The following is a 23,670-nucleotide window of genomic DNA, read 5'->3' as shown; positions in this document are numbered from 1 at the left end:
TGTCTTGTCATCTCTCTGTCCTTCATCTCCTCCAATTCTACGGGCTACAATTGTTTCAGAGGCTCCTGATCATACTGACATACAGTGGACTGATTTTAATTTATTGATGTATTATATATTATTCTCCTACTCCTCTCAGGTATTGATCTCTGAGGGTTTGGGGAAATTCGCCAGGGACCCCAAGTTTGTGTCAGTCACCAAGCACGAGATTGCGGACGCTTGCGAGATGACCATTGATGAAATGGAAAGTGCCGCCAGTAATCTGCTGAATGGGAATATGGCTAATGGCAACACAGGCGGAGCGGGGAACACAAGCTCAAACTCACATGCCATCACACATCAGGGGGACAACAGTATCCGTGACTACAGTGACGAGGAGCCATGTGTGGCTGTGAAGCGTGAGGAGGACCTAACAGATGAGATGATATGCATCACCTCACTATAGCAGCGGCTCATACTGGATTATATTTAGGATTTTTTCAATTCTGTTTTTACTACTGTTCTACAGTGACAGGATGTCTCTGTTCAAGTGCATCCTGCAAAGAACAGAAACAATGAAACGGGGATGAATACGAGAGCAAAGTGCCTTGTTTTCTCTTTCTGTTGAGTGGAAAATGGCAACGACAGACACATGGCTGAATTTACAGGTATGGAAAAGTTCTGCAAATATTGAAACCACAGGGCTTGAATCTACTTGCCAGCCAGCCTCTTGTTGAGTAGGAATTAAGGACACTAACTGGAAGTTATTTTCTTTTTATTACCATCTTTATATGGCATAAAAGCTTGTAAAGTTGATTTTCCCGGCATTCACTAAGGATGATCTAACTCAGCTTTAATTTGTGGGATTTGTATCCATGAAGCATTGTGTGCAAGTAGGCCTGTCATTGTCTAGCTGCACTGTTCTAAAACCTTACAACTTTACACAAACAAGGCCATAAACCCTCAAATGTTTACCCAACATAAGCAGCCAAAAAAACAAAAGGAAAATGTGCCACTACTTTAATCACCAGCAGACTGGAGCATATAAAATAGGATAGACTTACTAAAAAACAGTTTTTCTATGAATAAGTTTAGAAAGGTTTTCTCCATAGCTTTCAGTCTGGTGTCCAGTTTAAATGTCAGAAACGAACACCAATGACAGGCCAGTGTGTGGTGTGATCCTAAAGGGAAGCTAAATGTGTGAGCTGTACTGCAAAATGTCTTTGGCCATTCAATGATTCCCAGAATTCCCATACTCAGTTGAATTACATGTATATATGTTTTTATAAGTCAAAGTAACAGCTGCTGGTCTTCACATTACATCCTCAATTGTTTGATGCAAATTACAGACAAAACTTGATATACATGTACATACATTTTATATATGTGTATATAAATATATATATATATATATATATAATACAAAATTGTTAGTTTATTTCAGCTCATCTCAATCAAGCTGATGAAAAGCCATCACAGCTGGTACGTTTTAATCGAGTTCAGGACTTCAGGGTGAAACATTGCTTGTCTCCATTTTTGACTTGAAAAAGAAAAAAAAACATATCAGTGAAAAAAGACGTTGTCCTCAGGCATATCCTTCTGTTTCCATCCCCACGTTAGAGTTTTATGATAATGCTCAGTACGCTGAACTCAAACATTTCGGATTGTGCAAGGACTGAAAACTGATTCCATTTTTACTTGCAACTCAGATTATGCAATGCTTCACTTTACACAGATCTCCTTGACATTGTGGAAATGAGTTTGTACTGAGAAAAAAAACAACTGTAGATATATTCTTTCTGTATGACGCATACAGTTTGTGATGATGTTGTGGCATGGCCCTCTCACCTTAGCACAAGACCTAAATGTGTTTTACAGAGTTTTACCCACCTGCTTACAGAATCAAATAACCATAGTCATCATCATTACAGTAGGATTTCTCTGAGGCAATGTTTGCCTCAACAGCTTCAAAGTGCTGCCATGTGAAATTAAGCCGAATCGCTCCAAAGCAGGTCTTTGCTGGTTTTATCAGTCAAACAAAAGCACATAGATGACAACACGTAGATGGTTTATTGCCAACACGTCCACAACGCAAAGGGAAAACTCAAGTTACCACATTTCCTGATATTCATTTTATAGATTTCATATAGTCAGTTCATAAAGAGAGAACAACAAGCCTGCTGGTACAATCACTTAAGAGAGGCAACACTTTGCATTTCCTCAGTCACTAACCAGACATTGTGTACCACTGCCAACTGTAATCATGTCTTCAGGTTAACTTTTGAAAACTAACACGTGCTGCTGGGATGTTACAGGGCAGTTTATCCATTTTTTTTTTCCAAATACTGTTTGATCTGTGCAATCAAAGGGCTTCTTTGAATATTGAAACATGAAGAAATATAAAACCAAAATGAGGGATCATTGAGTGCAGTTACACACACACACACACACACACATACATAATTCCAGACACATCTGGATTGTATGTGTTACTGCTGAAGTTGTTTAAATGTGCACCATTTATTTTGTACAGTCATGACAAAAGGTTTGAACGTGACTAATAGGAGATCCTGAATAGACAGTTTGCTGTTGGATGTTGTGATTACATACACATTCATTTGGATTACTGTCCTCGCACACTAAACACACACACTTCTTCTCTTTACTCACATACAAACAAGTTTTAGTTGCTGATACGGCGAATAGGCAAGATTTATGCAATTTCTACCAGCATGTAAATTCTCTCAAATTTTAGTATCATCACCTCTGTTACTATCCAGGTCTGTTAGTGTGTCAGGGAAAATGTGGCTATGGCTGCGTTTGCAAAAAAGCAGACATGATGTGAAATATTTACATGTATCTTTTTGCTGTGATTGCAATTGGTTACCTCATGGGTTCCAAAATCTCAAGTTACGATTGGTTGATAGTGATTTGAGAAGCAAAATTTGACCCCTGAAATCTTTTTTTTTTTTTTTTCAGATTTCTATATTGCTAAACAGACAAGTCAGTTAGTAACCAACATTTAAAAAAAAAGAAGCGGGTTTATGTAAATGCACCCGATTTAATTTTAATGTAAATTACTCTGAAGCTTGAAAACTATCTTTTGGAGGAAGTTTGAACACTTTACAAGCCATATTTAGCACACAGGAAGCATGTTGTTGGAGTAAAACATTAGTATTTATACAGAGATTGGAAAAAAAAAACACCAGCTGTTTTATTCCTTAAAATTTGTCAATGATTGGTTTACAATTTTATCTATTATAAAAAAGAAATCACAGGCCACCACTACATGATACTGAACAGTCTACTTTCTCAGAAACTGACAGAACACAATCATTTGTAGAGTCCAAAAACACGAAGCTTTGTTGTGCAACACAGCTTTATTTTTTCTACTGTTCCACTGCTTTACAGATGTCTATGAAATTATGATGATGTATAAAATCTGTACAGTGTCTGTAAAAAGTAAGTGATAAACTTGAAGATTTCTGCTTTCTACCTATTCATTGTATAAAAAAAAAAATGAAAAAATGAGCTCCATCTTCTTCGTAGCATAAGTTCTAGTATCTTGGATTTTGTACCAATAAAAGCAAAAACCCTGTTTTGTACATTTGAATTTTTGCCTGAAATGACGGCGGATCGCTGATTTTTTTCTAAAATGAATCTCTGAATAAAGTCACGAGGACAAGGTCAGGACAGCTTGTCGACTGTCAATACAGAGAAAAAAACAAAACAAGGCTTTGACAATGTTCACAGTAACTTCCCTTTCTCATCCATTCTCACCGATTCACATCTGTACTCCTTCATTAGAATGGAAATGATTTACACGTCTTTGTATAATACTGCATTATAATGTAAACAATAGTCACAATATAATAACTAAGACTAAGAAACAAAATGGCATGCAATAATAATTCACTGTAGCAGTTTGCACTGTCCAATATAGCTGATGACGTAAGCTGATTAATTTGAATCAATGTCACTTGAACTGACCCTAAAATCTCAACATGTGTCAATCCTGACAGCCCCAAACTGAAACCTACTTCATTAGTCACATGTTGTATACATCACAGTGTAAGGATTTTAAAGGCACCAATGATTAGATCCTATTTAAAAACTTCATCATTTTCATTTGCACAATCAACAAAAGCATCTCTGTAAACATCCACAATATACATTAAAGAAAAAGAATACGTGCATCGACGAGAAGATCCCGGAGAACCTTTTTTGTTTTGTTAGTTTTCTTCATTTTAAGGTGCACTTGGATTTGAATAAGCTTTTAGTGTATATATATATATATATATATATATATATATATATATATATATATATATATATATATATATATATAAAAAGTGTATTTTAAGATGGTTAGTAAGATTTTTAAAAGATACAATTACTAAGCATACATAGACTACTGATTCCACAGCTTTCACTCTGGCCCAGAACACAAGAGAACTCACAACTGTGAGAAATCTGAGGACTCAACTTCAAAGGTAAATGTGTAAAAAGAACCTTCTGCATGTGCTATAATACAGATATAATGGTGACTGTTACTTCAACTGTTTGTACCTCTTAAAGACATCCACTGTTCAAAAGAAGAAAAACACACATTTGGTAGCGTTATGGCTTAAACTGCACTGTGGTAGTGTTAAGGAATCAGAAAGGCAGCTCATTTTCTTTACCGACTCTGAACCAAAGTCTAGCTGCCTTCTTTTCCATCCAACTCATCTCTTGTATATGTTAATAAACAGTAATTATGCAAAGCTTTTTTGCTCATAATTGTTGCATGGAAACAAGTAAGTACAGTATTCCCAGTTTTAGTCTTTGCATACAGCTCTTGAAAACAAAGTAAAAATACTGTTAACATGAAGCCATGTGTACTGATTTGTTATCAGGCTGCAGATACGACTCATACAAACTACAAAGGTATTTAAGTAAATGTAACCTTCCAGATTTTCTTAATTCTTCTATGAAACATGTGCATCAAACCCATGAAAACAATGGGCCATCAAAACTGTTGAACCTGCAAGTTTTCAGGAAGTGAGATAAGCGTTTCCATGGCCACAACAGATATGAACAGAAAAAACACAAACTGCTGTTGAGGTTGTTTGATCGGTGATCACCAGACAAGAGAAATGACTACCCAGGACTTTTGCTCTTGACTGAATGCAGCTGTTAACATTTACTTGATCCCTCGAAATCTTATAATGGGTTTAGTCTGTTAAATAACAGTTAAAATACTCAAATTGGCTGTGGATTACCTCAGGGTATCAGAGTTAAAATTAGTATCCGAACCATTAAACCTCACCAGCCTCAGATAGCATTTCTGTCAGGTTAAAATTGGGCTCAAATTATTCTGCAGCCTTATGCGTTTGTTTAGTCTGTGAGATTATCAACATCAGGATATATTTACTCAAATGCAATATCAATGCAATTGATAGTTTCTATTCAATAAGGCACTGCCAGGTTTACGTTTTCTGTAAATACATTTTGTAATTATTGTGCATCTGGCGAAAGCAGAATGTACATTTAAAAGAGTGAGATGGGAAGGACGTGTTCACGGGGCTTGTGGGACAGCTGAATTAAGTGAAGGCAAGTGTGATAAAGTACAAAAACCTGATCAGTGCCAGGGACAGAGCCTTATCAAACTGCTAAAATGGACCATATACAACATTGTTTGTAGCACTGAATAATTTAAAAGCAAATCAACGTTGTCACGAGGTGAAATAAAAATAAAAAATTCACATTATGAGATCAGAGATTCAGTAATCATCTCCCAACCAAAGACCAGTCATTCACCACTGCTCTCATCATATAACTGTGTTGGGTACTCTGTCTGACCTTCACGTACCCTCTACTCATACCCGTAAAGCTCGTCTTCGGCTCCCTCACTCTGTTCACCTCTGAGTGTCAAGAGTTGGAGGCTGGTACACTGGAACCCCGGGGTCGACGAGAGGAGGACGACCTCTGATAATATCGGCGGTCTTCTCTGCAATCATGATGGTTGGAGCGTTCAGGTTTCCGCTGACAACGCTGGGCATGATGGAGGCGTCCACCACACGCAGCTGCTCCAGACCCAGTACACGCGTGTTCGAGTCGACGACTGCCATCGGGTCTGAGGGTGAACCCATCTTGCAGGTGCAGGATGGGTGGTAGGCGCTGTCGGCTTTTTGGCGGACAAAGGCATCGATCTCGGCATCAGACTGGACTTGAGGACCAGGCCGGACTTCTGGACCACGAAATGGATCGAAGGCCTTCTGAGCAAAAATCTCTCTGGAGAGTTTGACACATTCCCTGAACTCCCACACGTCAGTATCTGCAAGAAGGAGATACAGTAAACACCAGACTCTGCCCAGACAAGATTCCGCTGAAATAGTAGGGTTCCAAACAGACTCCATGTTTTAACTCGGAGTTTCCCACATTGCTGAGATACCAGTTGGATCTTACCAGTGGAGAGATAGTTTGGTTGAAGAATTGGATGATCCAGAGGGTTGTTGCTCTTCAGCTTCATCCAGCCGATACTAGTGCTTCTCATGGGTCCAACATGAACCTGCAACACAAAACAATCACTTGTCCACCAGAAATCCATCTGACACTCATTTAATTTCTCAAGCATTCAAACTGACATGTCATTAAGGGCGTATTCACACCAGGAAAGTCCGATAGTTCACTTGCTTTGGTCCGAACCTTTTTTTTTCATTTTGGTGCGGTTTGCTTTCAGACTGTACATTTCAGTAAACGGACCAAAATATGTCAACAAAGCCACGCGCCCTGAAGTCGTTCGGCTATTGGTCAGAATCGACACGCGCAACACAAAGTGCTAAGTTCAAAAGTGAATGTATTCATGGACGCTTTCCGTGCCGTTATTGCTTTTAATATAATCAAAACTATATGTTTTTTCAACGTTTTGCTATTTTCACAACTGTGTAATTACTATGCTGCTGTACAAGTAATTTATCAACAACGACGACAAAGGGCAAGGCGGCTACGGAGGAGAATGCTGATTCGGTCTTTCGTTAGCTTTACCACAGCCGGTCTAGTAATTAGAAGAACGACGCTCTGTTCTGTTACCTAGCAGCAGACAAACGACGGATGCTCCCGAGGTACAAAAAAGCAAAAAGTCTGGGATTAGGTCCGGTCTGCTTTCACACCTCCAAAAGATCCGCACCAGGGTTCGTTTGATCCGGACCGAGTCCGACCTTTCAGCTCGGTCTCGGTCCGCTTGTTTGGTCCGGACCAGAGTTCGGTGGTTTGTATTCAGACCATCCCAAAAGGTCCGAACCAACGAAAATCTGGTCCGTTTGGTCGTTTGGTCCGGACCAAACGAGGTAGGTGTGAATACGCCCTTACACAGACTCTCTCCAGTTCAGGACTTTTCTCTCCCCGGAGACAGTGGAGATCATGCAGTGGAGATCTGGCATGGTTTCACAGCGTCTACTCTTAAACAATGCCAGAGGCTGCTGGGGCTGATCAATAGAGAATTCTTATTGCCCTCTGTTTTTCTTCTTGCATGATTGTTAGCTTTAGTTTCAGCTAAAGTCTACCCATCAGGCTGCACTCAGTTTTCCCCAGACAATACAAAGGTTATTTTGGGGCCTAACCCAGCTTTTGTCCCAAAGATTGTGGATTCACGCTTATACAGTTGACTGCATTTTACCCTTTGCCGCAGAAAAAAGTTTCAGGGGACTCCTGACTGAGAACATTTTCCAGAGCGCTCAGGCTAGGGTGAAAGTTAACATTTCAGCAAGAGAGGCATACTGTCAAGAAGACACAGAATGACACACTTTATGACAGGCTTTGGAAAAACTCAGAAAAAGTCTTGGAGTGACCCACTAGAGTCTGGACCTGAGCCCAGTAAACCATCCCCAGAGACCTCCAAATGTCTGTGTGGTGACACTTCCCATCCTGCCAAGAGGACTGTGATAAAAGATGTGCAAAGCTTGTAGAATCATTGTAGAATCATTCAAGACTCGAGGCTGCAATCACCATTTTTCAACAAATTATCATTTCAACCTAAAAATCTACTTTTTGCTCTGTTCAAGATTAATTTAGAGGACAACTTAATGCTGTCAAACGCAGGTTTCTGATGTTTCATATTAGTTTAGAAGGTTTTTTTGACTTATTACTTTGCAATGCTTGTATAGTACAAAAAGTCAAGGCGGAATGATTATAATAACCATTTTAACATATGTAAGGCTTTAGCCCTAGTTTGTGTACAATTGCAGTCAGTCATAGTTACGCTTACGTTTTTCCTCAAAATAAATCTCTACATAAGCTATATGTCTTATTCAAGTAAGAAAGCATGACATCTCTGTGTTTATTTTGTAGACTCATGAGGAAGGAGCATGCAAAGGAATCGTTTCACAAAGAATTCTTATCAGCAACTGTATGGCACACTTCTCTGGAAGACGCTAATAACAAGACAACTTCTCAGGTAATTTCAAGGAACAGAACAAAAGGAATCTCTTTTCCCTGGAAGGTGCTGGTGTTTTTCATACCTGATAAGCCTCTATCTTCGAAGCAACTCGTCCATGGTCGATTACTTGTGATGGCAAAAAATGAAACTGAATGTCAGGATGGGGGGCCTTTGCCCGGCTGCGTATAAACCCGCCACTCTCCAAGTGAGCTGTTGCTCCATAACCTGGGGGATTAACATCATGGCAAGTGAGATGAAGAGTTACCAGACCACACCAAAGTCTAAATTAGAAGTTGGTATAGTGTAAGTCTGCCCATGATTGATTAATGTTGCTTAGTCACATCCCGTCACATCCCGCCAGGATTAGCATTAATCTGCAGAGTGTCAGTTAATGGAACATTTCATAGGAAATCTGAACAAGTCCTTCTCAGCAATAAGTCTTGGCAAAGTTGCTAAAACAGCGGCTTTGGGCTATGGTGGTAAAACACGAAAACAAGCTCCACACACCTGCAGCATCAATGCAGTCAAGCAGAAAATTAAATTTCTTAGCAAGTATATCGTCCATGAAATGAAAGGTGACAACAGCTGGGCTGGGTAAAGTGAGTTATAAATGTCTTCTCAGGATCCATTAACTGTATGTACACATTCATTTTTATGACTGATATTCAAGATTACCAGTGAACAGGGTGAGCCACTCCAGGCCTATCTTTATCATCTGGAAAGGTTTCTGCGCCTTATACAGGGTGACGGGCTGAGTACACTGCTGCTGGACGTAAAGCTCCAAGTGATCCTGCAGGTTACTGCCAACACCTGAGCAATAACAGACAACAGGACGACACAGAGAGACAATTATAACACAGTTTGCTCCAAATCTGGGCCAAAGGTGAATAGAAATGTCCTGTTCAGAAATCTATATCAATTCCGCGTTAACAGTCTGCTTCAGCTGCAACATAACCACACAATGCACCTGGTAAATGCTGGACGACAGGGATGCTGAGTTCTTTCAGGTCATCGGCGTTTCCCACTCCCGACAGCATGAGAAGCTGAGGGGAATTAATGGCTCCTCCGCTCAGTATCACTTCTTTTTCAGCAAACACCTGAACACAGGATAGAAAAACCCGAGTGAGTCTGTGAGGTGATGAACAGACACGAGTAAAAGCATTGTAAAACCTCAATCAATTAAGTAACACTGAGTGAGTAGACAAATTAAAAGCATTTGGCCAAAAGATAAAAAGGTACATTTTAAATCAATTTCCATTCCAAATTTTCCTTAAAAAAAAGTCTTGTAACATTTATGCTTCTTACTCTCTTCTTCTGTCCATTTTGTGTGTATTCCACTCCCACAGCACGATTGCCATCGAACAAGATCTTGGTGGTCAAGCAGCGCACCTCTGTCTTCAGATTGGGTCGACTCAGGGCAGGTCTCAGATAGGCGCTGGCGGTGCTCCACCTCTTCCCTGAACAGATTTGGGTAATGAGGCATTGATAATACTGTATTAAAACAATGGTTAACAAACGTCTATAATGCAAGTATAAGGACAGTAACACTTTTTCTTCTTCAGGTTCTGCATTCTCTTTGAATTTATCAATTTATCAATGAATGTATATTTATTATTCAGTAGTGCCAGTTTTCAGCTTTACCAAAAAGAAAAAAATACCCAAAAATCTAACTTTTGATTGTGAAAAGGTTGAATATAAACCTTGGTTGCTTTAATGGCATGTTTAAGCTCACTGTCCAACAGGATGATGAGTTTCATCAGACGCTCGAAATAATACTGGTGTGCCAAACTCAAGTGGCAGTGATACATACTTAAAACTTTATAAATATACTATTAGTCTTCAGTTGTTTTGTTTGTGGGCTGCACGGTGGTGTTGTGGTTAGCACCATCACCTCACAGCAAGAGGGTTCCGGGTTTGAATCCTAGCTGGGGCCTTTCTATGTGGAGTTTGCATGTTCTCCCTGTGTATGCGTGGGTTCTCTCCGCGTACTCCGGCTTCCTCCCACTGTCCAAAAACATGCATGTCAGGTTAATTGGAGACTCTAAATTGTCCCTCGGTGTGAGTGTGAGCGTGAGCGTGTGTGTGGTCGTTTGTCTCTGTGTGGCCCTGTGATGGACTGGCAACCTGTCCAGTGTGTCTCTCGCGCAAAGACAGCTGGGATAGGCTCCAGCCCCCCGCAACCCTGCAGTTGGATTAAGTGGGTATAGAAAATGGATGGATGTTTTGGTTATTAAAATTCCCCCTTTCAATCATTTTGATACAAGCTGATTTAGTATAATCCCTCTGCTAATGTCTTCTTGTATGTTTGAACTTTGCAGGAATGCTGTTCCAGCCTGTCTAAACATGTTAAGAAATCATTTACACCCACCTTTGACGGATCCACTAATACACTAGTACACTCTACCTCTCAATCAGCTCTTCAATTAAATGAACACACAACCATCCCAGACACATTAAGTAGTTTACGAATAATCCTTAAATTCTTAGTTAAATTTCCCACATCTTTAAGATTAATTTGTTCACAACTAAATGTGCTGAAGCACTTAACCTGATAAACAAAATAATTTGATCAGTAAGTACTGCAACTAAAGCATTTAAGTGTTCTCAATGGTTACTTTGAGATGATTCCATTAACCTTTATGAATGGTCATGTCCATCCAGCCCAGGCCTTCCTGCTGGTATCCGTTCATGTCATCAGTGAAAGGGTATCCTGCCTGCTGCCCTGCCTCAATGAAAGCCTTGTGAAGGGAATGGTTGGTCTTTCCTCTGGACACATGGAGAGGTCCACTGCCACCCCTGTACCTGCAAAACAAAGAGGAAACACCAAGTTAAGATTTCTATTTTTTTTTTTTACCGTGTCCAGTCCAGCATCACGGCAAGCAGAATGATGGCCTGAGTGCCGTGCTGCCCCAAACACATTCGCTTTGCCATGATACTATTTTCTTTTTAAGTTGTTCATTGTTAAAATTATATGTAAATGCTGATCCGGACGGGGGAGGACAATAGACGGGGGAGAGTGAACAGAAAGGAGACAAAGATACAAAAGATAGAAAACAACAAATGTACAAGTAAAACCAAAGCAAAACCAGAAAACCAGCTGCTACAGCTGTAGAGAAAACAACCTACGGCCTCTGAGGAAGGCAAGGTGCTGAGGACACCACACCCTCGATCCAGCCCTAACTACAAGCAACCAACACACATGCTGACATGCCCAACCCTCCCGAGTAAAAACACCCCCAAAAATTCCCAAAGGCATTCAAACACAAAGATACAGGCTCACACAGATTTAACTACGTAGATTTCCACTGGCTGATGCTATTAAAGATAACAGCACATTCGTACTTTCCATTTATATGGGAAATGTCAGGCACGATCTAATATGTCAGGAAGTCTAATTCCCTGAAGAAATTCTGGGAAAACATTTGTTTGCAAACCACAGATGAGCTCAAATTTACACGGTCATAATTTGCATGAGCTTCCTGATTTCCCAGTTTCTTTTTCCAACATAAGACCGGTGACCTTTGGCATTTGACTTTTGGCAAATTCATGTATTCAGGTTCTGCATGACAGTATGCATTAACATGTCTGAGTCACCCATGATGACTTTTGAAACTTGATGAGGTTTCCATATTAAGGCACTGACATTTCAGGAATAAAAGATTCTCTTCAAACCGTGTTCATGCACATCAGACAAATTTGGAAACGATTAAAAAGCATAACAATTTGGTGTACCTACCTATTTTCTCCCAGCTCGTGGCACTGAGCTTTCCTAAAGTACGGCAGACAGTGGTCATAATCCCAGCCCTCTGCTCCCTCCCTCTGCCAGCGGTTGTAGTCTTCAGCATGCCCGCGGATGTACACCATGGCATTGAGCGAGGAGGACCCCCCCCAAACACGGCCCCTTGGCCAGTACATCACCCGGTTGTCCATGTGTGCCTGAGGCAAAGTGTGGTAGTACCAATTATACCTGAAGAATTAAAAAGAAATATAGCATACAAAAGGAAAAGGTCCGTCTGATTATCAGGTCTGAATGAAAATACTTTAATAACATGACGGAATTGGATCAATAGTTAAAGTCAAACACGGATGATTTACTTTAATATAAAGTGAAAGAAAAAAGGAAATGATTTGATTACTGTACTTGTTATCACAGAGATTGTAGGTCAGCGCAGCTGGCATGTGGATCTTCCACGAGAGTCTTAAGCTGCTGAGCCACATGTCCTTAGGCCCAGCCTCCAGCAGCAGCACAGACTCGTGGGCATCCTCTGTGAGGCGGTTGGCAAGGACGCAGCCTGCTGAGCCTGCCCCGATAATCACATAGCTGTAGGACGGTGTTTTCTGATTCCAATGAGAGGCTGAGGCAGTAAAGCATCTGTCGGGGTTTAAGGACGAGCAGGAAAACAGAGGGCCTATCTGTCTCGTCTTGGGGATGAAGTGACATTTCGTCAAACAGGTAAAGATGCCCCTTCTGTCCTTCATAAATGTCCCCCGAGTCCCCGTCACAACTCTTCGGGCTCCAGTTTGGCCAAGCTTGGCCAAAGGCAGCATTCTGGAGAGACTTTCCTAATTTACTGGGAATCACAACAACATATGGTTGGAAAAGGACGAAAACTTTTAAATCTGATGGCACTGAATGAAATGAACATGTCTGAAAGTAACAAATATTTATCATAGAACATAATTTAATATAATATAATATTACTTATGCCACTCCTTTCTCTTCTGAGTCACACGACATTCTAATATCATCACGAGGTAAAGAAAGAATGAGATGTTGCTTGGAGCCTCAATTATTAGTCATGTCTTCATGATAAGTTGTTTCTCCCTGTTAGTCAACACCACATGTTAAAGTTTCTGTATAACCTTGTTTAATTGCAACATTCAGGATTCAGTCTGATAAGATTGCAAGATCAGGCCAAGACAGCTTAAAAAAAAAGTCAGAATTTTGTGTGCGTCAGCTTCAGGTTCGCTTCACATACCGCGTCACAAGACCTGCAATAAACTATCGGCTCTCGTAAATGTTTAATCCGAGGACAGGGCTGCCAGGTCTGCTTATCAAGGGAAACTTTGGGCTTGCTTTTTTATGAAGTCGCTTATGAAATATCTGTATTCATGTGATGTTTGTGGCCTCGTTTCCACTGTGAGGCTGCTCAGTTAGGATTGTTCCCCGTATACAGGTCCAGGATCAATCACCACTCCGTTTCCTCGGCCTTCTCTTTTGTTTTACTTTGAATGTAATAAAATGTAGGCTAACTTAAACATATGCGAGTCGATTTACAATACTTGTATGTTATGCTTCTTTCTGCTCTTAATTTACTATATTTTTAGTAACATTTCTACTCAACTTTATTCATATTCAGGTTTTAGTAGCTGGTTTTGTGTGGATTTGGATTACTAAAGCAAGATAAAAATGATTTTATCATAGTTGCTTACTATATAATAAGTCAGTCTTTTCTTTTTATATTTTTGCACAAGTAGGATTTTGAATGCTGGAGTTTTACTTTTTGTTCTGTTTTTGTATTTAAGCCACTCAACACTCACAACACTCATAAATTGTTGCACCTACTTTTTATTTTACTGGTAATATGTAAAAAGTAATGAGGGCTGGCTCAGGACATTTGCCCAGTATTCTACTTTTACTTATATTTTTACAGAGCATACTGCTACTTTTACTAATGCAAATCTAAATACATCCTCACCACTGACTGCTGGATGCATGTTCAAAGAACTCCTATTCATTCGGCCATACATAAATATAGATCAAGTAGGTGGCCTTTCTTTCCTACATGGTTGCCTGTAAGGTCCCTTGTTTGGGGGGGTTGCTGTTTTTAAAGGCAAGTTGAATATTTTGGGCTTGTCCATATATCTAAAAAATTGTTTCTCTTATTAGATCTAGCAACACTGTTTGAAGGCTATTCAGTATCGCATTTCACAGTTCACAGGAGGGGATGGAATCAATAAGGCCACGATAAGGAATAATAAGTAGGTCACAGTAGTCTGTTCTGTTATCTGACTACTCACTATTGGCTTTAGTGTCACACTGAATTCGCAAAAGTCTGAAACGACAACCAGTACGTCTAAAAATGTATGGGCAGAATTAACAACTTGTGCCAACGTTCAAACTTTTACTTTGAAGTTTTGCATTAAATGTTTACGACGGGAGGCCAATTTCGTAACCTCAGGCAGTCTACAGTATCGATACGTCTGCGTTTCTTGACACATTTTTGCACGACTAATATATAGTTTCAATGTTTCATAAGCTATTAAAGCCGTATAAATTACATACAAAATCTATAGTGGTTAAGCAGTAGTTGGTGACAGTGCAGCTGAGACTTCTTTGGGGAGCGAACCCATGCGTTCATTTAGATTTACTGTTAAACGGCTAACTACCCGTTAGCTCTGTCTGAAGTTGTCAAATGTAATAGAGGACAGTAGGACAGGGAAATCGCTGAATAAATCTACTAAAGCCGAACTAGTGTAGGAGTTGTTTGCTTCAGACCCAAACTAAAATATACAGCGAGCTGTTGAAGTGAGCAGCAGAATAAAGCGGTCCTTACCTGTTTTCCTAGTAATGTAAATGGAAAAGCGTTAAACGACGCAGAAGAAAGTCCGTGACTCTCGTGGGCGGGGCTTTGTGTCTATAAAGCGAGCTCCAGCTTCTCTGTGCTACATTAAGATCTACTGTTACATGGTAAAATAAGCTTTCGTTCGTTGCAGTTTTTCCATTCAATTGTTTTCATTTTCATTTTTTAGGTGAGACAGGAGCTGAAGATGTTGGGATTCACCCTGGGGTTTCTCTATTATGTCGCGGCTCAGGTGACATCACATCAAATTGTAAGATTTTGACTTTATGTTTTGATTGAAAGTAAAATTGATATTACCTTAGACCTGAATTTATTTCTGGTATTGCTTTGCAGAGAGTGGAGTGTGAAGAGTATTATGGTAAGTAGGCGTTATGTTTGTTCTTCATTCTTTGGGAGGGAATCTGCTCTTAATCGTGTCAAACTCCAGTATTTCCCCTATAATCTAACGAAATTAACATAAAGTTAGAACTTAATATGAAAGTAAAATGTATATGTTTAGATACGTTTTTCGAGCTTTATGTATTATATTTAACGAACTTGAAATTTTAAAGTTAAATTTAACTGGAAAAAGCTTCTCCAGATTTAATCACAATGACTTCAGGGGGCGTTGAATGTAATGGTGAATGTTCTCTGGGATTTCAACAAAATCAGAACATTTTACTATTCACTTTTGCCAGGCTTATGCAGCCTCCGTCACCAAAACCTCGTCTCACTGTAAAATAACTGGTCAGTCTTTTTAATAAGTCTTGTTTAAACTTGCCTAAAAAACATGTCATGTCCTGTTATTGACATACAGTAAAAAAACAAAAACAACAACAAAAGTGAGGAAAAGTCATACCTTTAATTGGACTGCTGATTAGTGTCACAAGCCAAATCACCTTTTTAAAATCATTCTCTTTGTCATAGGTTTCTTGCCTTGCCAAATAGTTGACTTGCATTTTAAGACTGAACAAGGGGAGCTTGATGTTGGCTTCTGCTCACGGTCAATACAGGTCCACTTCACTGAAATATTTCTGTCAACTCTGAAATGCACAGTTGCCATTAAAATTGCACTCTCACTTTAAACATGCTACTGTTCACCCCATTTGGAGAAGCCACACTCAAGATTTTAGACCATTTTAAGTACTTTTTATCCGGTTTCTAGGAGGCCATTGTTATCAAAAGCCTCTGACATAATTGTATATTCTATTGTATATGTTGTTGTGTTGTTTTTTTTTACAGAAATAACAATATATTTCAGCAGCTTAATTAAAGCTGAAAAGCTATTTGAATAACAGAACGTGAAAATGATAACAGTATAATGAAGTTGATAGTCTTTTGTTGTTCTAGCTTTTCCCTCAACAAGTGATAACCCCCCATCCGTGGTGGCTGACCTGAACCTGAACCTGGTGAAAGAAGGAGAAAAAGACTTCCTGAACATAAGCTGGGCTATTAACGTTGATGGTAGGAGAGAAGTTTTAGGTGTTATTGACTCTGGCTTCAAGATAGTTTTCCCAGTGCATTTTAAAACGCTGCAGACTTGACATCAGCATCCTGCACTTTATATTCTGTACATCTGTGTTGAGTGCGCGTTATATACATGCCAAAATACAATGTGTCATCTGATAGTTAAACTTTTTTTTTCTGAATTTTAAACATAACTAAATTGATCAAATTCATAGATAAATCCTATATTCAATCCTGTTTATCAAAGTCATTGCGGATATGAGACAGGAGGAGCCCTTTATGGTAGAAAGACATAAAAGTGGTCAAAATTATGTGGAATTAAAGATCTTGTTACATGTTTGAATGAATAGATCAAATATGGATAAATAACCTTCACTACAGTTAGTCTCTTCCCATAGGATCCCTGTGGTGGATACAGATGTGTAATATCTAAAACCCAGGCAGATGTTTTGACGTCTATAAAACCTGTGCTTTTTCTCTGCAGCTAGCATCAATAGCCTGACAAGTACATGGATGGAAATTTCGGGGGAACCATCCCAAAATTGTCAATACAGTCCTTCTTTTACCGAAGCAAACCTCACTGGGTTTGAGCAGGTATGAACAGGGTCTTCACTACTACTAATTGTGAATTATTTTTTAATATGTTTAAGCAGCATTTGTTTGCACAGCATGGGGCTGATCCGTGGAGAAGTTTGTATTCAGTGCAAATACTTTCTTCTTTTCAAATCTAGGTATGGTTTAATGTTTTGGTAAAAGTGACCCCTGGCTTCTACCAAATAGAAGTTCAAAATGTCCCACTTCCTCCACTTGGAAGTGGCCCCACTTCCAAGGTTGCCCAAATTGTTGTCCAGCGTAGAGCGACGCAGCGTAAGTACAGTTTTTAATTATTTTTTTCAATTTGCAACTTTATAGTAGCCCAGAAAAAATAAGTCATGTTTAAGCATAAAAACAGACATTACAGATATGTCTGGTGTACAGTATTCATATTTTTATTTGAGAGTTTTCATTAATTTGTGGAGTACTTTTAAAAATACTAAGAGTCAATAGTATGTGGGGAATGTCTACTATAAAACTATGGTTTACTAATTGCACATAATATTGAAACTACAGTTTTCATCAAAACTCAGCACACGTCGAACGTTAAAGTCTTTCTTTCTTTCATTTTCTGTAGTGAGTGTTACATCCACAATGCCTCTTAAGGGAATCACAGGTGAGCAATCAGTTCCATTGAGAGCAAGTCAGCTGGCTCTGCTCTGTGTGAGTTTGCAAAAATAACAAAACACAGAAAATGTATTTAAGACTATTGAAAGAAAATCTTAGTACATGTCAGTATGAAATGGACTGAAATGGTTGAGGATTAATGGCAGTTCCTGGAGATTTCAAACACCATAAGGCACATATGGAGTTGAAAGATGTCCAAGGTGAAACTGTATTGCAATGAGGCAGAGTTTGCAAGACAGGCCAATGACATGACTGACCGCTTCAGGAAGAGAGCCTACAAGCCTGATACGGTGGCGCAAGCCCGGTTAAGAGCGCAGGCTCTGAAGCGCTCAGACACTCTGATTAAAAAGAGCCTTAATCGAAATAAACAATCTCGCCCCTTTTTTGTTACACAATACAGCTCCGAGGCCAAACAGGTTACACGGATCATCAGGAATAATTGGGCCATTATTAACTCGGACCCTGATCTGCAACAGATCTTTCCTGAACCCCCGTTAAGGCTCTAGCATGGTTGCCGCGTCTGCTAGCGCGAGCGGTGTTGATGACGTCACAATTTCGTGCCCGCCATGTATAGTGGCGCAAGTCGTTGCGCCAGTAGTTGCAATTTTCTCCGTCACATAGGTGGCGCTGCTACGTTAAGGTTACCGCTACTCTACAACCAGGAAAGTGGAGAAGAAAACAATGCCGCTGTCAAGAACAGGAATACAGTAATTAATGATACTGCTGCAGTTTTCGGATCATTTTAATGTTTTAATTCAGTTAATAGAGGTGAAGGTCAGAAGCCCCCGGCATCAACAGAGTCTCTGCCCTCTTCTTTGCCTTCACGTATCTGTCCCGTAGCTTCTTCCACACATTCTTACAGAACTCTCCCTCTTTCCCCAAAGTTCTGCCAATCTCTGTGCATCAGTTTGGGGAGTTTATGTGCTCCCTGTTCTGTTTCACTGCAGTTTCGTACAGCTGCCTGTACAAACGCCTCCTCACTGAGCCTGGTCTCACATCGGTCCATCCGGTTCGTTGTGCTCGGCGCCGCCAAGTTACAAAAATCGACTGGTGCACGACAACGCGCTGCGCCGAGCGCCGTTTTTTTTCAAGGGAAGCGCCATGCCTGAAACGTCATTTTGACGTCACGGTGCGACACCGCTGTGACAGACGCGGCAACCATGCTTCAATAAAGTTCATTTAAAAAAACATTTTTTTAAAAAACGCGGCAACCATGCTAGCTACAAAAGAGCTCCGACACTGCGCGACACTCAACCAACGTGAGACGTTTTGGATCCACCAGTTAGATGCGCTTAGGTATCCAGGCCTCAATGAAGATATCGAGTTTAAATGTTTTTTATGATATTTTGTCTGTATGTTGTTTTGATGTCATTATCTGCCCATTTGCTATTTTGAATATCTAAGGGGTTTATTGTTTTGTCATGCTGTAACTTTGACAACAATTATTGTATTGTGATCTATGCCCCCCCCCCCCGTCTATGATAGGTGCGCCTTACTCTCCCAATTGTATTGGTGGCACACTAATTATACACCTGATCCAGGTGTGGGGTTAAACCGTTTTAACCGTTGTTCATTCTTTGTCTTCTGCTTTGCCCTGATGAAGACCACGGAGGTGGTTGAAACATGTTGGCATTTTATTATGATTAGCCAAAGTCATTAAAGGCTTTTTAATTTAATACCTTCTTCCTGTTCTACTTTTGAGTGCCTGGGACTTATTTCTTTTCTGATCGTGAAACTGTACTTGTTTTAATACTTCACAATGATGTGGTGATATTCTATCTTTAACTGTCCTTTTTATTTTCTCCTTTAGTTGAGAGCACTACTGAGCCCACTCCTCCATGTAAGATAGTTACTCAAAGCTCTGTCTGTACATACACCGAATCAGCTAAGTCTCATGTTATGTTTGTTAAAATGTGTCTGTGTGTCACGTGTGCTTGTGTTTGTCTTTGCAGACCTGACTGTTACAGTCATCATCTTTGGATTACTGGCCACTTTGACCACCCTGTGTTCCTGCTACGTAATCTGTAAATACAACACTTGAATTTACATTCAATCAGTGAGAGGAAGAATTTTTTGAACAAAATCTGCAGAAGGTCATTGACCTTTTGCTTATATTTTCTTCTCTTTTTTTGCTTCCCAGATAAAATTTGTAAACACAAACCTACCTTATCTTTATGCTTCAACAACCCGCCTGCACCTTCCATAGTACCAGTGTCTGTGCTTGTGGTGTACCCTGCTAAGGATTCAGCTTTCCAGAGGGCAGTGATGGTTCTGGCAGAGATGCTGCAGTTGCATGGCGGCTGCACTGTAGCTATCGACATGTGGCAGCAGGAAAAGATCGCAGAGCTGGGCCCAATGCGATGGCTCGCAGAGCATGAAAAGGGTGCACACCGTGTGATCATTGTCTCCCCACAGGTAGAGAGTGTAAGTTGTCTCTCCTTTGTATTCATTACCTTTTGCTGTCTTAGGATTTAACAACATGATTTCACTTAATCGACCAGACTCCTTCACCTTTAAATCAAGAAGCACAAAAAGCAGGGACGCATTAATGCCCTCACACTCAGCTGGTTTACTGCAGTCAGCAAACAGGACAGCATTGACCGATGATAGTGGTTGATATTTATCTGGTGTGTCTAGGGCTGCAAAATTCCTGGAATTTTCAAAGACGGAAACTTTCCATGGGAATTTAAGGGAATTAATAGGAATTTATGGGAATAAACTGGGAATTTTTTCTAAATTGAAGGTTGGCTCTTCTAGGGAACTTAAATATAGTTGAGGAAAGTATATTTTAGCATAATCTTGACAAAAACAAACAGATGCTATTCAAATACACTTGAATATCCATGCCATTCACATGCACAGAGCACACTGCTTACTGCATGGCTATTGAGACCACACCCCCTACTGGCACTGTGCATGCCTCCATCACATGTACAGAAGATTTCTAGAAGACTGGACCACACTTTTGAGCCTGAAGCACAAAGACTATTGAAGGCACACATTTGAGCCTGTTGACTTAACAAAGTGAAGTAAGTTTTGAGTCTATTGACTGAGCAAAAATGCAGAGGATTGCTTGAAGGAAGATTTGCATGTTTAATGGGACGTTTTGGAGGAAGATTTTTGAATGAGTGTGGTTAGGGGATGGGTAATATTGAACCCAACACTCCTGTTTTTGTTCATCCATGAAACAAGTAATTAGAACGTGTTCAACTCCACTTACAAATAAATCTGTTGAAATATCTGTTGAAAACATTTTGTATGGGTGTTTTCTTATGAATTCTATTTATATTTATGCTTGGATATAATATATTCCCAGTTAGTTCTCCTAAATTCCCATTAGTTCCCATAATTCCCATCATTCCCATGGAAAGTTTCCAATATGGAATATATCCAAAATTCCCAAGCTTAACTTCCCATGGAAATTTACCGGAAATTTTCCGCCCCTTTGCAACCCTAGGTGTGTCCCGCTTGTACCATTGTTACTATGCCCCGGAACTGATGAAATTTATTTAAATTTACTTTTTCTGGGCACTGACAACTTGTGTGGGACCATGTAAGGACTGAAAAGTCACTGAGTTGGTGATAGTTTAACAGGCCAGCAAAAATATTTTGAAACAGTTAAATTTTGAATACTTTTTTTTGTGTAAAAGGTTATAAAAAAGATTTTTTTCATACATTTTGGTGAATGAATTTGTGCTCATTTAGTGTTTGATGAAAAGCTGAAATATACTTTCAGTACTGTATGGTTATTTTTTTGTAAAGCAGGTTTCATTGTTTCCCTGACATATGGAAAAATAAATGACAAAAAAATTGTTTGTTGAGTATACAACATCAGACAAATGATCATTTTTAACATTAGTATTAGTGCAGAATTTTAAAATTGGTGGATTCCTCACAGAAAGTACTCAGAAAACTTTCTTAAAGCAGTGTGCTCAAGGCTAAACAGTTGTGTTGTTAACAGTGTGTGGTAGCTACTACTGAGTGGGTTGATTAAAACTGTTAAAATCAATATCTTGCACTCTCTCTCTCCTCTTCAGGCTTCTTCGCTGCTCAATTCTCTTCCCAACCACGGCCTCCCAGAACTGTCCATCCCAGCTGCAGCTCATGACCTTTACCCTCTGATTCTTAACATGGTGGCAGGCCATGCAAAGAGCACCAGTGAGTTGGCCAAGTTCTGGGTGGTGCAACTGAGCGAGCAGAAGGATCGACATGCTTTGCCGCCGGAACTGAGGTCATGCAAGACCTTTTGTCTGATGAAGGATTTGAAAAAACTTTGCAGATCTCTTCAGGCTCACAGGCAGGGGGAGAAAAAGATATTAGACTTGGTGTTTAGGCCAGGGATTTCCTACAGTGAAAATAGTACAGTGAAGTTAAAGGAAGCTATAGGACAGCTAAGGGGGGGTGAGCCCAGAGAGATGCAACCGCTTAAATCTGATTTCAACCTTGTTTGAACCCGCTTAAGAAGGTTGAGACTGATAGATAAATATGAGAGGGTCAGAAGAGTTGATTTGTGGATAACTTGTTTTTTCATGATCTTAACCTTTTTGTAAAAGTAATTTAATTCATCCTCCCTCTTCTTGTTTTACACACTTTCATTTTTACTCTCACACACACACAACAAAATCCCATGTTCTCTGTCAGTGGGCAGTGTTTGTTTTGATCTGTGTTTTATGATAACTTCTTGCGAAAGGCAAATACAAGCGAATTTCCAAAGAACAGCAAACAAAAGCAGACGTGATCTGTTGGTGTTTTGACTGTTGTCATTGTGATAGAGAAATGGCAGACTGGTTCAAGGGGGGGGTATGCAAGCACCGAGACAAAAGTGACTCAAAAACAAATACAACTTCTGTTTGCCCTTTTTTTTCCCATTTATATTTAAGAAATAAAAACTATCCTAAAAACTATTCATTTGTTGCATTTGTGTATATCATCTTAAGTATTTGAATATCTCTTCAGTTGAAAAAAGTGGGCCGCAGAAGAGGAAATGGTTCCTCTTACAACAATACTCAAGACTTTGCCCTATGACAGTTTGATTTGTTCATCTAGTAAAAACTGAAAGGGTGTTTATAATTGTTGCCTCACTGTGAGCAGATTCTGACCTCAAACAGGAATTTTCCCTTTTGAGTTGTCCGTATGGGTTCTACTTAATACCACGCTGCAAAAATGTAAGGACTTAGATTGTTGCGGATATGAATGATGCATGGACTGTATTTTTACACTGCTTTTCTAATCCTGCACAAGTCTTTTTCACTCATTCACACACGCTTATATATTATATCTTAGTGCAGTGTTTTAGACCATGAAATTCTTTTTCACTATCATATTCACACACTGTTGTAAAATGCAGTAAGACGTTTTTGCTCATGTACATTTGTTTGCCTTCTGATTGACTGGGAAGTTGTCCAGTTGTCCCACTTCTCCCTGGTAGAATATGACAACCACAAGGGGTCACTAGATCACAGAGTTAACCTTCTGGCCCCTCTGTCATTCAAAATTCATTATTATCATTTTATCTTAATATGATGAATACAATAAATGGAAAAAACAGTCCATGATATGACCTCAATCGTGCATATTTCTGTAAACATAGATACGATGCTGACGTATCATCCGCTTTTTAAAAATGATTCCGAGATCATCAGATATTCAGCGCTGGTCGTCAGCGCACGCGGGACGCCAAGAAACTTCATGCATTGAAACCATGTTTAAACAATACACGAATTATATTCAAACTTCAGCATGATTTGATGGCATTTTATTGTATTTCATGCTTGTACCACGTGACACGATCACCCGGTCATGTCATTAAGCGACCTGTACGTGTCCATGTGGGCACATTTCACCCGAGACAGGTTTTCGGATTTTTGATTATGTTGTCAATTTTTTTAAGTTGTTTTTTGGACATCCACTTTGTACCCGTTACTTATAACATAAAATGTCTTTATTTTTGTTTACTTTCAGTATCACAGCAACGGTGGGCGGGGTATTCCGAACGTGGCCTCATCGCCACCAAAACTCAAATGT

General features: G+C 39.7%; 3 protein-coding genes across 3 annotated transcripts in view; 2 read left to right on the top strand and 1 right to left on the bottom strand.

The window, feature by feature from the left end:
* Window positions 1-3,577, top strand: part of cacna1db (calcium channel, voltage-dependent, L type, alpha 1D subunit, b) — an 82,607-nt gene extending 79,030 nt beyond the window's left edge. The window contains exon 51 of the mRNA XM_075476358.1: window positions 140-3,577. Within this exon, the coding sequence (XP_075332473.1) occupies window positions 140-445 (306 nt within the window). The 3' untranslated portion in view covers window positions 446-3,577. The remainder of the gene's footprint in view (window positions 1-139) is intronic.
* A 2,263-nt stretch (window positions 3,578-5,840) lies between these two features.
* chdh (choline dehydrogenase) lies at window positions 5,841-15,016 on the bottom strand. Its single transcript, XM_075476355.1, has 10 exons — window positions 14,953-15,016; window positions 12,537-12,966; window positions 12,132-12,362; window positions 11,031-11,197; window positions 9,701-9,852; window positions 9,363-9,492; window positions 9,071-9,205; window positions 8,478-8,620; window positions 6,427-6,529; window positions 5,841-6,295 (listed from the first exon to the last, which is right to left on the bottom strand). Exons 2-10 carry the CDS (start codon window positions 12,941-12,943, stop codon window positions 5,877-5,879), a joined length of 1,887 nt encoding a protein of 628 aa, XP_075332470.1. The 5' UTR covers window positions 12,944-12,966; window positions 14,953-15,016; the 3' UTR covers window positions 5,841-5,876.
* Window positions 15,017-15,069: 53 nt separating this feature from the next.
* On the top strand, window positions 15,070-22,542 carry il17rb (interleukin 17 receptor B). Its single transcript, XM_075475473.1, has 9 exons — window positions 15,070-15,229; window positions 15,313-15,337; window positions 16,309-16,422; window positions 16,910-17,019; window positions 17,157-17,292; window positions 17,597-17,688; window positions 19,496-19,670; window positions 19,787-20,070; window positions 21,684-22,542. The coding sequence occupies exons 1-9, from the start codon at window positions 15,167-15,169 to the stop codon at window positions 22,095-22,097; spliced, it is 1,413 nt and encodes a 470-aa protein (XP_075331588.1). The 5' UTR covers window positions 15,070-15,166; the 3' UTR covers window positions 22,098-22,542.
* Window positions 22,543-23,670: the final 1,128 nt, after the last annotated feature.

This window comes from Odontesthes bonariensis, chromosome 10 (assembly GCF_027942865.1).
Source record: "Odontesthes bonariensis isolate fOdoBon6 chromosome 10, fOdoBon6.hap1, whole genome shotgun sequence".
NCBI lineage: Eukaryota > Metazoa > Chordata > Actinopteri > Atheriniformes > Atherinopsidae > Odontesthes > Odontesthes bonariensis.
This window is presented reverse-complemented; position numbering and strand designations above follow the sequence as displayed.